Below are 16,780 nucleotides of genomic sequence, written 5' to 3' on the forward strand. Positions count from 1 at the left end.
TCCTCTCACAGTCAATATTTGTGGGGGGCTGCTTATCTTTGGGGGATTTTCTCTGAGGCAAGATAGTTTTCCCTTTTCTATCTCTAGGGTTAATTAGTCCTCCGGCTGTGTCGAGATGTCTAGGGAGCGCTAGGTACATTCCACGGCTACTTCTAGTTGCGGTGTTAAGTTCAGGGTCTGCGGTCAGTACAGGTACCACCTTCTCCAGAGTACGTCTCATGCTGCTCTTAGGCCACCAGATCATAACAGCGGGAACAGAGTTGGTGACAGTAAGCCAGACAAAGAGGACATATGAGCAGTGGAACTCAGAGGCACAGAGACCGAAGGGTGGCTGGAGACCCAGACAGGCGAGACACTGTTGGTCAAGCACCGACACCCAGACTTCGCTGGTCAAGACACAAGGCCCAGATTCTGTTGGTCAAGACCCACTGTCTTGTCTTCACAAGTCAAGACCTAATATCTAAAACACTGCAAGTCAAGCACCAAAGGTTGGAGGCTGATCATGTAACAATGTCTGTCGTGGTAACAAGGAAACCAGGGTGAACCGAGACATTACTTTTAGTGTAGACGTATGGTACAGTGCTTGAGCCAATTCTTGTTTGAGGGATTTTCTTCCATTCTTTCTTGCAAAAAATTGTTCAAGTTCTGTGAGATTTTGGGTTGTCTTGCATTCTCTGCCATTTTGAGGTGTAGCCACCATTATCAATAATGTTCAGACCAGGGGTCTGTGAGGGCCATTGTTAAACCTTCAGCTTGTGCCTTTTGAGGTTGTTATTCTGTTTAGGTTGATTATATGTATGTAATGTGCACATCTCTTTCAGATCTTTCTCTTCGTTTTTTAAATCACAATTGAGCTAATGGCAACATTACCCTAATGAGATTTCTGCACCACCACAATACGGACAATGGAAATTTATTCATATAGATGTTGAATATTAAATGTTAAATGGACATACATGTGCCAGTCTTTTTATTTTTTTGCATGTCATAGAAAACATTAAAATCCATAAAGTTACACTAGTGAGGAGGCATTCCACGCCCTCTCTCCTCTCTCACAGGGAATTGCAGTAGGTAAAAAAGCTTACATTCTAAATCTCTTAGGGTACTGTCACACAGTACCATTTTGATCGCTACGACGGTACGATTCGTGACGTTCTAGCGATATCGTTACGATATCGCAGTGTCTGACACGCAGCAGCGATCAGGGATCCTGCTGAGAATCGTACGTCGTAGCAGATCGTGTGGAACTTTCTTTCGTCGCTTGATCACCCGCTGACATCGCTGGATCGTTGTGTGTGACAGCGATCCAGCGATGTCTTCGCTTGTAACCAGGGTAAACATCGGGTAACTAAGCGCAGGGCCGCGCTTAGTAACCCGATGTTTACCGTGGTTACCAGCGTAAACGTAAAAAAACAAACAGTACATACTTACATTCCGGTGTCTGTCCTCCAGCATCTCAGCTTCTCTCCACTGTGTGAGCGTCTGCCAGCCGGAAAGCGAGCACAGCGGTGACGTCTGACATCACCGCTGTGCTTGCCGGCTATGGCGCTTACACAGTGGAGAGAAGCAGAACGCCGGGGACAGACACCGGAATGTAAGTATGTACTGTTTGTTTTTTTTACGTTTACGCTGGTAACCACGGTAAACATCGGGTTACTAAGCGCGGCCCTGCGCTTAGTTACCCGATGTTTACCCTGTTACCGGGGACTTCGGCATCGCTCCAGCGCCGTGATTGCAACGTGTGACCGCAGTCTACGACGCTGGAGCGATAATCATACGATCGCTGCGACGTCACGGATCGTGCCGTCGTAGCGATCAAAATGGTACTGTGTGACAGTACCCTTAGATGTAGAATTGCACAATGGATATAGTGAAGTGGGTAATTTACATATAGCCAGGGGTGAGAAAGCCAATTAAGACATGAATAGCTAAACATTCAAGTTCCCTTTCTGGTGTGAAAAACAATTAAGGCAGGATGCCTATTGTGATCTCTTCAGCTGCTATGATGAAAGAACTTCCCCCAGACTTTTTGTCTCCAATGGAAAGTTATGAATTTTGGGGTTTGTGTAGATCAGATAGTGATGGGACATAAGTTCTCAACTTCAGGACTAATCGAGGAAGAATATGCATATTATTTTCATAACTGTGACACCTGTTTATAAGTCCCAATTCAATAGTGGCCAGCCATGTCATGTTTTCTTTGGAAAGGTAAAATCCTGATAAAATATGGTGATGATCTCAAACTTCTGCGATCATCAGGAGGGAAGATATTGCTAATGTTGGGAATTTCCTAAAATCATGAAGGGCAGTTGGAGCGCCCCCACACCGCCGCAGGGCCTAGGGGTACCCGGAGCCGGGCCTCTGGGATCTCAGTCCTGGGGTTGTCACGGTGGCTAGACCCGGTCCGTGGCCCTGTCTGTCAGTGGGGGACATCCGGTGCAAATAGGGGTGTTGTAACGGTGCAGGTCGCGGTAAATAATGAAGACACCAGGTTGCAGTCTCTTTACCTCTTTACTGAAGATGTTGGAGACCTCAGTCCAGAGCGCTGTTAACGGGGTTTTCAGAGACCGGCCGGTCCAACGACACATCAGGAGTTCTCCTTACAGGTGGGAATCAGTATCTACCTTCTAGCGCTGTGTGTTGTAGTTCTTCCCTGCTGAGCTCCCGGGATAGTCCTCACAACTGTTTCTTTCTGTCTCTACTATTCTTTCTCCGTCCTCCAGGTAATATGGTAGGACGCACCCGTATGACGGGGTAGGCCTGGAGTTCTTCCGGGACCCTAGAGTCGCCCCTCTCCCACAGCTGCCTCCGTTGTCTGCTTAGGTGTTAAGTGAGACAGCCAACCTGTAATTAGCTGTCCTGCCGTGGTTTGCAATGTACTTAAAGTCTCTTACTTGCTCGGCGTTCCGGCCACCGACTGTTTGCGCCTCAGAAGGATGTTGCCTCGGTCTAACAGCAGGACCCCTTCTGGTATTTCTCCTTTTCTGTATTCCCGTTGTTTACTGGTTAGTTCTGCTCTGAGGAGTCTGCCAGGATCCCATCCCTGACAGGTCCTCTCACTAGCTCTTCCCAGCTACTTCTCCCTGTCTTCCTGTCCAACCCCCAGTTTTACCACAGTTGTGAGGAGTGGCCTACTAGATAGGACCACCCCCCCTGGTGGCCGGAGTGTGAAGTGTGGTGTGAGTGTACCTGGTCAGAGAAACTCCTTTAGTGCAATCAGACGTACCACAGCTCCCCATAGTGGCGGAGCCACAGTACTGCAACAACCAGGACTCTGGGGTGCTGCACTGAGAACATCCCACAACCCGGCCCACATAAGGTAATCAAGGGGGTTGGGTGTGTATGTGTAACTCAGGTGCTGATAAAAAGACAAGGCTAATTATGATCTGAAAGATCATATCAGTGTAGACTTGATCCCATTAACCAGACATTTTCAATCAGTTTGCTTCAATCCAACATCTCTGTGACCAGGGTAATAAGTTCTTCTGTTAATCCTTTTTATTTTACGTAATTTGCTGTATACTATGCTGTATTGTTTTGTGCCCTTTTTAAAATCTTTTGTATATTTATATAAACACAGCCTATTTTTCTGGAATAATTATAAAAGTTAATAGTTCTGTTCCTTTTGTTCTGTAAACCACACCCCAAAGCCACACGCTACCAGAACCAGGCGTCCAGTCAGTTTGTATAAAAATGACTGGTGGTGGCACTGAGTAGTTATTAGTTTATTGTGAAGCTGACAGTAACCATACCGAGATTATGTACACAAATTCCATACATGGGAATCAGAGGTGTATATACCATACTGTCACTCTTAGTTTCCAAATAACTGGCCTTATTGGAAACAGCCGCAGGTTTCTCCATTAATCGTCGATCAATTACATAATTGTCCGGACAATAGGGGGCACCAGAGGGCTGTTTGTGACAAAAAGATAACAGCGTGGGTGGTTCGGTTACGACCCCCCTGGCCGTGATCTTTTATATTACTATTTTCTTTTACTGTTGGGTGTCAAAGTTTGACTAGTGCACTTTAATCCATCTACAGTACCTATCATTATGGCTATTTTTATAAGGCCTCCTTGTTAATTACTATTATATTCTGAAATTAGGCAGAAAAGAATAGAAATATAAAACCCCACAAAATTAAGTGTGTAGTTAACAGTTCAAAAACCCATCATAAGTTCCGACACTCACCATGGTCGCTGCACGTTACAGACTTCCCTCTCTGCTTTAAAGCCCAGGTCGCCCCGGTTGTACATGGAAGACAGATAGGTCTGCGGGAAGAGCGAAAAGCATTATTCCTGCTGTCTAAATTAAAGGTTCAGTTCCACTGTCTGCGAATAAACTCCAGTTCAAACAAGAAAACTTTAATTCTTAGGTGTTATCCAGAATAATAGCCCCAATGGAAGTCTGGCAACTTATGAGCATACGAGTGGACAACCTGCTATTTCACTCAGTTTTAGGCAATAGATGCAACAAAATGCAATGTCATGCAATCATCATGTCGCAACAATGAAATCCTTCCTGGTCTCTGAGCAGGTAGGAGGAGATTCATAGGACTCTTTTCCAGTGGTCATGGACTACCAAAGTGGCTGCTAGATGAGGGTCCTGTCAATGTTTTATTTTTTCTCATTTCTATCAACTAACCATGTTACATACCATTGTACATTTTACAAACATAACCACAGCGCCCCCATGGTAATTCTAGTTCTGGTGCCCTACACCATCATCACTACTCATGGTGCCTCAAGATGTGGTGATCGCGTCATCATCATCATCGCTTGACATGGCCATGTTGAATGTAACCAAGTTGTCAAAATAAATCTTCACTTGATTACCTGATTTTACTGGAAAACTCAAGTTTCCTATCCAGTTCAACGAGAGCCATATCGTAATCATAGGATTTCTCCACGCCCTTGTCTTTTTTGCCAATTGGGTTGTAGTCACTATGAAGGTGGAGTTCCTTCACCCTGTAGACCTTATCTACAATAGATGAAAGCAAAAACATAGGTAGTCCTCACATTTGTATAGTCAGCTTCAATGTGCTCATGTCTGTGCTAGAGGCCAAGTTGGAGGCTGTGTTAGGACCACAGCTGGGGCTCCAGCAAGATTGATGAACTTACCTCCAACTCTGACACTGACAGTATGGAGTAGTTCATCCAGGTGGAAGCAGTGAGCAGCCGTCAAGACAAATGATTTGCTCACAATTGATCCTTTACATTTTTCTTCAGAACCTGGACGCTTAATGTAACAAAAAAAGAGAAAGTGTCACAAATCCTGGTGGCAAGTGGACAGAAAATACATAAAGTGGTGAATTTTTAACACAAATCAACGCTTGCTCATAGTTGAAGAATATCTCAGTTTTTAACCAGGACATTCTTAATAAATCTCACTCAAAGTGTTTTCTACAGCCATTTTGCAGTAGAATAATATGGCTTTCTGGTAGCTTCCAGATACTATTTATCTAGAAGACTATTAGCGCATCAGTATTCATCTACAACCTTTTGAGTAGACCTACAATACCCACAACTGGCCCAACATGTAATATATTGGGTAGCGGCACAGTGTAGACATGCACTTCTATCAAATTGGGAAGTTAATGAGGCATTTCAAGTTTTCTCTTGAAGAGTTTAGAGCAATATAATCTCCTTATTTGGTTTCTGGCAAGGTGGACTTTCATCCTTGAGAGACAATGCTGGTAAATAGGACTGTAGTATCAGTAGAACCTTAAAGCTTAGCAGAAGTACTGTTGTAACACATTCACCTATCAGTAGTTTGTTTTGAGTCTACACTGTTATCCCTGTATTTACACATGGTGATAATGGGACACTTGAATAAAGGTACCGTCACACTCAGCGACGCTGCGGCGATATAGACAACGAGCCAACCTAAACTAGATCACTGGAGTGTCGCTGTTTAGGTCGCTGTAGAGACGTCAAACACAGCAACTCCAGAACGATGCAGGAGCGATCCAGTGACGTAACGGCAACTCACTTCTCGTTCTCGCTGGTTGTTAGCTCCATGTCAAACAGCCGGAGTGTACCGACTGGCTAGAAGGAGACGCTGCGACGCCCCCTATGCTCGTTGCTGGCGTCATTGCTTTTGATGTCAAACATGACGATACACACCGACCTGGCGACGAAATAAAGTTCTGGACTTCTAGCTCCGACCAGCGATGGCACAGAGGGATCCAGATCGCTGCTGCGTGTCAAACTCAACGAGATCGCTAACCAGGACGCTGCAACGTCACGGATTGTTGTCGTTCTCTTTGCAAAGTTGCTGAGTGTGATGGTACCTTAAGCACAAAGTTCTGAACAACCAGCAGAGTGATTAAGAGACCTTCTCTGAAAGCTGCATGGCTGGTGATTTATAACTGTATCTCTTCAGAAGAAGAAGGAGTAAAAATGCTGTATAGAAATCAATGGTCTGGAAAGAGGTGACTGGGATGTTAAGAGTTAACCCCTCTCCTGATGTGTAACCACTGCACCCTCTCTGAGCACCATGGAAAACAACTGTACACTATAAAGATAAAATCTCCAATTGCAGGACAATGACAGCAGTTTGAAAAAGCAAGCCAATTGCAAATTAGCTTATTTTCATGCTGCCTAAATAATTAAAAAACTTGAGAACACCCCTTTATGGTTCCCAGAGAAACTGGTGACAAAAAGAAGTCTATATAATGACAAAGTGTCTAGATGCAAAAGTATTTTTTTTTTACACAGGACATCTCTCATCAGCCTTTTATCCATAATAACTAGTGATGAGCGAGTGTACTCGTTGCTCGACTTTTCCCGAGCACGCTCGGGTGGTCTCCGAGTATTTGTTAGTGTTCGGAAATTTAGTTTTCATCACGACAGCTGAATAATTTACAGCTACTAGCCAGGCTGAGTACATGTGGGGGTTGCCTGGTTGCTAGGGAATCCCCGCATGTAATCAAGGTGGCTAGTAGCTGTAAATCATGCTGCTGAGACGATGAAAACTTAATCTCAGAGCAGTTACAAATACTCGGAGACCACCCGAGCGTGCTCTGCAAAACCCAAGCAATGAGTACACTAGCTCATCACTAATAATAACCTATTTTGGAAATCCACTGACACTCTGTTGGAAAAGACAGGCATCTCATATGGATGGTAACTTCATTTTAAGACTACTTTTCTAGATGATCATGGCTTTCTGGCAGCTTACTGGCACCAGATAGAGGTTTGTTGTTTTTTTTTTTTAAATGCAGAGCACACGTAACCTTGGATTTATGTGATATATTTGGTGTATATGTGTATTATCCTCACCTATGACTTTCTGACGCTACATCTCCTCTTGTTGCATGTCTAGGGATTTCATACTCCAGGTATGGTGTGATGAACCAAGCAAATACAGACTTACTGTGATAGTAATTTTAGCTATCCAGGGAAACACTTCTTCTAGGCCCTGATCATCTTGAAGTCGTTCTTTGGAAAGTCCACACATCTGAAGAACTTCTGTATCATCTAAAAGGTGTAAGAAGAAAAATTGATAAAAGATAGAACCCGTGCAGAAAGGGACAGCTGTTTGAAAAAAATTTGGTGGTGCCACCATTCCAGCTATGAGTTCTTAACCACCCTTGACCCTAATCAGAGTTTTCCATGCTGGGCCATATCACTTTAGTCTAGACCCACAAACTCGCCCAAAACAGCCATGAATATATTTCCCTGTTCCAGTTACCATTTTATCAGCCTATTCCAGCCTTTTGTCCGGGCTTCCTGCATCTTTATACAGGCATGAACAATGACATCGTTGCACACAATTAGGAAGAAAGAAATGTAAATGTTCTCACCTAACATTATTTCAAAAGCCTTCTTCATGTGAAGCACATTTTCCATCCTGAAAACATGCTTCTCATTATCTTTCTTGGATGCAATGTCATTGATTTCACTTTCACTTATGTCATTACCTAGGCCGAAGACATAAACATCTATAAATGAGAGAAAAATAATTAAAGCAGGGATAATGTAAAATATTGAGGAACAATTAAACTATAAAGGACATTAATATGATGTAAATTATCATCTTATTCTTCTCGAAAGAGGAAATATTTGGGAGTATGAGGTCAGATGTTCCACCGAAAATTGCATCATGCCGGCATCCTTCGTCAGAGACCACTGCACACATTGGTTTCACTAGATGTTTACCTTTACCATCCAAATAATGATTGTTGTTTTGTAGCTCTTTTGGTGAGGAAGACCAAGCTGGACCAACCATTTGTAAGATCCCTAATGAATTTTATGGATGTAACTTCGTTATTATTGAAAAGTAGTCTAAACTTCATGATCATTTGGCTTTAGTCATTTGGATATAACGTACGGGTGTAATATGAATAGTCCCTGGTGTTTGAGATCTGTGTCGTCTAAAGGCCCCGTCTCACATAGCGAGATCGCTAGCGAGATCGCTGCTGAGTCACAAGTTTTGTGACGCAACAGCGACCTCCATAGCGATCTCGCTATGTGTGACACGTACCAGCGATCAGGCCCCTGCTGCGAGATCGCTGGTCGTGTCAGAATGGCCTGGACCTTTTTTTGGTCGTTGAGGCCCCGCTGACATCGCTGAATCGGTGTGTGTGACACCGATCCAGCGATGTCTTCACTGGTAACCAGGGTAAACATCGGGTTACTAAGCGCAGGGCCGCGCTTAGTAACCCGATGTTTACCCTGGTTACCAGCGTAAATGTAAAAAAAAACAAACAATACATACTCGCCTTCTGATGTCCGTCAGGTCCCTTGCCGTCTGCTTCCTGCTCTCACTGACTCCCGGCCGTACAGTGAGAAGTGAGAGCACAGCAGTGACGTCACCGCTGCGCTCTGCTCTCACTGTACGGCGGCTCAGTCAGAGCAGGAAGCAGACGGCAAGGGACCTGGACACCGAAAGGCGAGTATGTACTGTTTGTTTTTTTTGGTAACCAGGGTAAACATCGGGTTACTAAGCGCGGCCCTGCGCTTAGTAACCCGATGTTTACCCTGGTTACCCGGGTGCTGCAGGGGGACTTCGGCATCGTTGAAGACAGTTTCAACGATGCCGAACTCGTTCCCCTGATCGTTGGTCGCTGGGGAGAGCGGTCTGTGTGACAGCTCCCCAGCGACCACACAGCGACTTACCAACGATCACGGCCAGGTCATATCGCTGGTCGTGATCGTTGGTAAATCGCTAAGTGAGACGGGGCCTTAAGGACCTCAACACACCAAAATTATCTGGATCTTCCACGATCACTGCGTACAAAAGATAGAGTGACGATGCCGCTGCCAGCACCGAGTGCTGTGTGGAATGTAATAGAGGAGACAGAAGTGGTAATGAACCATATCTGTCTTCTCCTCAGGCTTTGGCCATCTCTGACAACTGATTACCCAACATTGCTGCTGAACTGTAGGAACGGCATGCCTGATGGTGGTTATCATCACTGTCTACTGAAACGAGGCACAAGTACCGTAACATATATATTACATACCTAGATAATCTTCCCGTTTATTGTCCTTCCTGATGTTCAGAAATTCTCTGATCCTCTTAATCTCCACAGTCGGGTCTCCTCCCATATTGTGCTTTCCTAAGGGGTGAAAAAAAGCTATCATGAAGAGGACATGATGCCACTGAATGTGTTTGCGGTGACGTAAAGCACGCTGTGGGGTGAGGATAGAGGACTGATGGAAAATGTTAGAAGGTTGACTCTTTTTGCAAAGATGAGCATCAGAGTTGTTTGGATTCAACAAATGAGATGATTTGTGGAGCCATCCTCCATCTGTGCAGAACATGTATATTTCCCAAAAAATGATCTTTGTCGTTATTAGAGATGAATCAAATTAGCTTAAACTTTTACAAAAAATTCTGATTCTAAATGGCCGAGAAAGGATTAAAAATGTAATACTCACCTCCCAAAACCATCCCCTATGCCTTCCAGCTCCATGCAAGATCATTTCATCCTCTTCTAGGTGACTGTAGTTCTCGTCCATTTTCAGACCGGTCTTTGACGCCTCCAAAGCCGACTAGATTTTGCAAGATCATGATAACTCGGGGCGACACACGTTATGACGATGTGAGGGCCTAATGCCAACTAGACTTCCTGCGAAGTCACTGATTAGCAATCACAATATGTGTGAAGATGGAAGAGGTCCAGAGGTTTCTAAAAGAGGACTGGAAGACCAGGCAGGGAATTGCGTGGAGAGGCAGGTGAGGGGCGGGCATTGATGAATATGATTTTTTTATACACTACATTTATTATAATCTGGGAGTAAAGTAAGACATATTTGATTTGCGTCCAAAAATATTTGACGCAAATCGAATTTTCCATCAAATTCACTCATCTCTAGTCTTTATCATTGCACACACTGGACATTTCATCAGTAAGATAAAAGAGGTTTTTCTTTAGATGAGCCTGTAAGAGAATGTGAGTGATTTGCTCCAAAGCTACTTCCAAATGGGGTTGTCTTCTTCTGGACACTTACGACCTATTATACAGTCAGAGCCTAGACCACTTAAGGATCCTCTGTCTAAAAATTTTAGGAGGAAGATATGGAACGCCCGCAAGAGCCGTGGGGCACTCAGTACCGGGTTCGGTACTTAAAGGGGATGTTACGGTGGCTGTGACCCGGTCCTGAGCCCTGGGCGCCCAATTAAAGGGGAAAGGTCTTTTAAGGGGTATTGTGAATAAAGTCTATTGTTCGTGATGCCTCCTGTGGTGTTCGGTCAGTGGGGACCGACGCTGCTTAAAAGGGTCCTCTGGGCTGATGGTATGCAGCAAGATGGTTACACTTCCCACAGGTGAAGCGGGGTCCCCAGGGCTTCACAGGTGTAGGGCACCAATGGTGTGGTGGATAGTATGGCAAAGAACGAGGACACAGGTTTCCAGTCTTTACCTGGTTTAGTGATGATAGAAGTGCATCTCAGTCCAGAGTACCAGGTACAGGTGTAGCTGTGGTCCGTCCGGCTTGGAGGCAATAGAGGATCCCTTTCCCAATTGAGGTCCGTGAGCCTTTCCTCCTTGCGCTGTTGTATGAGGTCCCTGCTGCCTGAAGCTTACTGGCAAAGTCCTCTTTCCCCTGTCCTAGAACAGGTACCTGCATGACTGGCAGCTTGAGACTTTTATAGGGACTCTATCATGCCCCAGGCTCTTCAGGTGCTGCTGCGTCTCAGGTGTGGTGTGGGCCAATCACATAAAGATCTTAGCCCTCCAGTTCTGCTAAGTGTCCTAGAGTCCCACTAAAGCCTCGGGCTCCCGGTGCCCAGTTACTGTGCTCTGGCTCTGAGGGTGCCCGGTCACAGTTCCCCTCTGAGCCCTTTTCCACTCCTGTGCTCCTTTCCTCTGTAGCTCCACCACATACAACCCTTCAGGTTATCTCTCTTTCCAGAGGCTGCAGCTCCCACCTGGCTGCTAGGCATCTCTGTCTGTTCCAGACATCGTTCCTCTCTCTCCCTCCTGGAGAATAACTAGCCCCTCCTCCAGGCCAGGATACATAAAGTCTAAGGAAGCTCCCCTGAATCCGGGTCCTGATCTACCCCTTGTTGCCTGGATTTGGAATGTTTTGCATGTGGGTGCCTTACCTGATAAAGAGAACTCCATTGCCTCCACGCATGATATCACCCTCCCCGAAGAGAAGTCAACATCACTGTAACAACCGGTTACCTGGGGTGTTACAGATAGAGCACTGACTATGAGTTAAAGAAGACAAGTCTAAGGACTGACAAGATTTTCACTAGTGACCTGTAGGACTAACTGTGACCCGATACTTGCCATCTGTCATCAGCAGGATTACATTTCTCGTTTCCAGGAATTTTTGGGGATCTCTCGTATTTTGCAGTGACAACATGTTGTGAGTTTCATTCAGGGCTGCCCGAGTGTTCATTCCCAGTTCATCTGCATGTGCTTTTTTGAAAAAAAAAAACAGATTCATTTCAGGCTTCTAATAATAAGCTGGATACAAAGCTAAATGTTTTGCATCTTCAGGAGTGGAAGGGTGGTTAAAAAAGTAATTAAAGAGTTGTTACACTTTTTTACAATACCTACTTAGTTAAAGAGCCTCTTCGACTTCGCTGGGATGATCAGTGATCACCTGAAACATCTCAGAAAGTGGTTAGTTCTCCTGCAGTGCCACCACAGATGAAAATAAACATTACGCTGTGTCCATTCACATGAGTGTGTTATCTGTGCAACATAGAACAGGACAGGTCCTCCAGAGCAAGAGACGCTCTATCCATCACGTGTCCACTCACATATATCTAATAACTTGTCTGAAAATAGGTTTTCTAAACTGGGAAACCCCTTCAATTAGTTTTCTATAGTGTGCCAGTTTTTTTGATTGGTCATGTGTCACCTTATATCATTAGTGAAGTTATTGGGAAAGCACCGTGAGCTCCATTACCTGTGTACTTAAATTCTTTAATCCTCTCGATGACGGCGTCAGCGTCCACACTGTCATCATCAGACAGCAGCACAATGGGTTTCGCAAATGACGCATACGAGATGACAGCATAGCGAGGGGTAAAATCAAAGCTGGATATCTGTAAGAGACAAAGAGTTATTTATACTACCCCCAGTCATCAGATCATAATTGCAACCGGTCATATATAATTTACACAAATGAGCGCTGTGCCGTATCTATGGATATATTGTATATGCAAAATTGTCTGGAAAAAATGTTGGATGCCCTGAAGAATGAACTGTCTAGTTCAATCCAAACAACGAGAAGTGATAAAGAGGTCCATCTGCCTACTGTACGGGCATCAAAGGTTTGCCACCCTGAATGGAACAATCAGCTGGCACACCATCCTTACTGGTTCTCATCCACCCATCCAGAAAAGATACCGGACTATCCCTCCATTCATGTACAAGCCTGTGAAGAAATTAATCCAGGACTTGAAGAGCACAGATGCCATTGCAGCACCCCCAGGTAACCGGTTGCTGCAGTGCTGTTGCCTTCCCTTCGGGGAGGCTGATGTCACGCTTGGAGGCAAAGGGGATCCTATCTATCTGGTAAGGCACTCGCATTCAACACAATCTGAATCTAGGCCAGGAGGGGGAGCTCAGGACCTGGATTCAGGGTAGCTTCCTTACACTTTATGTATCCTGGTCTGGAGGAGGAGCCAGTCAGTCTCAGGGAGTCAGAGAGACAGTGGATTGAGACAGTTGGTCTCCAGCAGCTGAAGGATGTCTGGCGCAGACGTGGGGGCTGAGCAGCCAGGAGGGAGCTGCTACCCCTGGAAAGAGAAGCAGAAGGAGAGTTGAATTAAGGAGGAGCTTAGAGGAAAGAAGCATAGAGGAGGAAAGGGCTCAGGAGGGGAACAGTGGAAGGACACCCTCAGAGTCAGAGCGCAGAAGCCGGGTACCGGGAGCCCGAGGTCGTGTTGTTCTCCAGGACGCACGACAGAACCGGAGGGCAAAGCACTATATGTCAATTGCCCGTAACAATGTAAATATGAAAGTAAACACCGTGTGCACTGCTATAATCTGGTGCAGAGACTAGGTACCCAAACCATATAGTAAACTGTAAAGAAGTCTCGCACTCAACTTAAGTATTTTGGTTTGTAGATTTATTAGTACTAGAGGTAGCACTGGAAACGTTTCAGCCCTTATCGGGCTTTCATCAGTCACGTGCTGTGCCTGATAATGTGTGTCGATAATACCTTTATTTAGGATGCAGATCATGCGTGATGCAGTGGGTGGCCCCCTCATATAGAAGTGGAGTAGTTCATAAACAGAATACGTAAAAGCTCAAGAAGGAATGTATAGGGCTAGAGGTAATCACCTCAAACGGCCAGCAAGGAAGCAGGGGCTGGAGGGAAGCCGCTCAGTTGTATGTGATGCCCTCTCAGATGCGGTGTCCACCGGTTGCCCGTAACAAGTCTGAGGTGAAGCAGTGACCGTGAGAGCCGGGTCATCTAAGAGATCCTATAAACAGGCTCAAACTGCCTATCGTACAGACATCTGCCTTAGGACAGGAGAGAGGGGACTTGCACTGAGCTTCAAGCAGCAGGGACCTAATTAACTAAACGGTGCTAGCAGGAAAGGCTTACGGACCTCACCTGGTAAAGGGATCTCTTATTGCCTCCAAGCCGGCCGGACCACAGCTACCCTGTACTTGGTACCCTGGACTGAGGACTACTACTACCATCAGTAAACCAGGTAAAGACTTGCAAACCTGTGTCCTCTTTTTTTGTGCATTTATCGGCTTACACCATCTTGCCATACACCTGGGGAGCCCTGGGGACCCCAGCTTCACCTGTGGGAAGCGTTACCATACTGCTGCAACAACATCACCCCAGAGGACCCCTTTAAGCAGCGTCAGTCACTACTGACCGAACACCACAGGTGGCGTCACAAACATAGACATTACAAATCCCCTTAAAGACCTTTCCTTTTAATTGAGCGCCCAGGGCCACGGACCGGGTCGCAGCCACCGTGACATCCCCTTTAAGACCGGACCCGGTACCGAGTACCCTGCTGCCCTGGTTGGGGCGCTCCATTATCAGAGACAGTCCTTGGGTGGAACCAGTTGTCTTCTTGAGGAAGGAATGGAACATTATGTTAACCTGATACACCTTGCAAAGAACGATCTAGTCTTTCAGCAAAAGATCAGTCAATTTTTAGATAAGCATGGCTGACGGCTTTTCAGTTTGTAGGGTTTTATCATCTTTGCGGTTCGAGGGGCGCCCGCGATATTCTAGCACCTCCAGCTAGCACCCATCAAAAATCCATTTTAACTGTGTATTTGGGGTTGTATCAAATATATATTATTCCCTAGAGATAGCGCAGGACTCTCCATTCATCCGGGCCTCGTCAAAGAACAGTGGTCAGACCCCCAGCAGTTAATTAGTTATGCCCTTTCCTATACCATACTTGGTACAAACCTGTTTTAGGATATTTCACTTTATGGCTTTGAGGGATTCACTTTATGAGAATCCCTCAATGTCTGTCCACTATTTCATCCTTCTTCTCTGCTAGATTTCTCAAACTTAACATGGACAAAACAGAATTCATCATCTTTCCCCCATCTCACGCGACTCCCCCAACGAACCTATCCATTACAGTAAATGGCTGCCCACTCTCCCCAGTCCCACAAGCTCGCTGCCTCGGGGTAATCCTCGACGCTGATCTCTCCTTCAAACCACATATCCAAGCCCTTTCCACTTCCTGCCGACTTCAACTCAAAAATATTTCACGAATCCGTTCATTCCTCAACCAAGAATCTGCAAAAACCCTAGTCCATGCCCTCATCATCTCTCGCCTTGACTACTGCAATCTCCTGCTCTGTGGCGTCCCCTCGAACACTCTCGCACCCCTCCAATCTATTCTAAACTCTGCTGCCCGACTAATCCACCTGTCCCCCCGCTATTCCCCGGCCTCTCCCCTCTGTCAATCCCTTCACTGGCTCCCCATTGCCCAGAGACTCCAGTACAAAACCCTAACCATGACGTACAAAGCCATCCACAACCTGTCTCCTCCATACATCTGTGACCTCGTCTCCCGGTACTTACCTACACGCAACCTCCGATCCTCACAAGATCTCCTTCTCTACTCCCCTCTTATCTCCTCTTCCCACAATCGCATACAAGATTTCTCTCGCGTATCACCCCTCCTCTGGAACCCTCTACCACAACACATCAGACTCTCGCCTACCATGGAAACCTTCAAAAAGAACCTGAAGACCCACCTCTTCCGACAAGCCTACAACCTGCAGTAACCACCGATCGACCAAACCGCTGCATGACCAGCTCTACCCTCACCTACTGTATCCTCACCCATCCCTTGTAGATTGTGAGCCCTCGCGGGCAAGGTCCTCTCTCCTCCTGTACCAGTTATGACTTGTATTGTTCAAGATTATTGTACTTGTTTTTATTATGCATACCCCTCCTCACATGTAAAGCGCCATGGAATAAATGGCGCTATAACAATAAATAATAATAATAATAATGGCACCATTTACATTGTGTGGCACTATTACTTAGACACTGTACAGTGCATTATTTTGCAGTGTATGGTGGTAGTAGTACGGTACAGCATTGTTATAACTGTATGGAAGTATTTATGATATAACATAAGGCGGCACATTTGTATATTGTATAGTTACATTTTAAGAGCAGAAGGTATGCCATTATCACACAGGTTCTATATAAATTGCCCTAAAATGTAGCATCCAGCACTCATCTCTATATATTCTCCATACCTTTTCTATGAACACTTCACTGATTTCCTTCGCGATTTCAAAGTTTTGGGGTCCAACACTCTTAGAGGCATCGATGAGGATGAAGATGTTCATAAGACCTCCGGTTTTCACCATCAGTTTACGATCACCATCAACTATATGAAGAATAAGAGAATTATCAGGTTCTGTAAATCTGTCCTAATGTGAGTGGTGGTCAGGGGCCCCTCAGCCAGAACTGTATATGGTGTCTAATCTGCTGAAATTAAAATACTGTAGAGTTCCTCCTCCGTGGTTCGCCCGAGTACAATGCCAATAACCACTGGTATGACACTTATTTATCTCTTTTAGGACAAGGTGATTCTTTGGGTTTTTTTGTGCTTTTCTTTTTCTTGTCCCCTTCTTTCAAGAACATAACTTTATTTTTTTCTCATCGCTATAGCCGGGTGAATGCTTTCCTCTTCATGGGATGAGTTGTAGTTTTGACTGAAATGATTCAGTTTACTACACTGTGTTCCAAATTATTATGCACAAAGAGTTTAGGAGTGATAAGGTTAGAATTTTTTTGTTTGTCATTTAAACTCATTGATGGTGATGTGTGTCAGGGCTCTTTATATCACTGAAAG

At 45.2% G+C, this 16,780-nt stretch overlaps 1 protein-coding gene across 1 annotated transcript in view; it reads right to left on the bottom strand.

The window, feature by feature from the left end:
- Positions 1–14,535, bottom strand: part of LOC143803805 (complement factor B-like) — a 122,101-nt gene extending 107,566 nt beyond the window's left edge. Inside the window, exons 1-9 of the mRNA XM_077281571.1 lie at positions 14,452–14,535; positions 12,378–12,516; positions 11,750–11,881; positions 9,473–9,568; positions 7,811–7,948; positions 7,381–7,484; positions 5,124–5,241; positions 4,839–4,983; positions 4,195–4,274 (exon numbers count right to left, since the gene is read on the bottom strand). Of these exons, the coding sequence (XP_077137686.1) occupies positions 4,195–4,274; positions 4,839–4,983; positions 5,124–5,241; positions 7,381–7,484; positions 7,811–7,948; positions 9,473–9,568; positions 11,750–11,881; positions 12,378–12,516; positions 14,452–14,535 (1,036 nt within the window). The remainder of the gene's footprint in view (positions 1–4,194; positions 4,275–4,838; positions 4,984–5,123; positions 5,242–7,380; positions 7,485–7,810; positions 7,949–9,472; positions 9,569–11,749; positions 11,882–12,377; positions 12,517–14,451) is intronic.
- Positions 14,536–16,780: the final 2,245 nt, after the last annotated feature.

The sequence above is a fragment of the Ranitomeya variabilis genome, chromosome 2 (assembly GCF_051348905.1).
Source record: "Ranitomeya variabilis isolate aRanVar5 chromosome 2, aRanVar5.hap1, whole genome shotgun sequence".
Classification (NCBI taxonomy): domain Eukaryota; kingdom Metazoa; phylum Chordata; class Amphibia; order Anura; family Dendrobatidae; genus Ranitomeya; species Ranitomeya variabilis.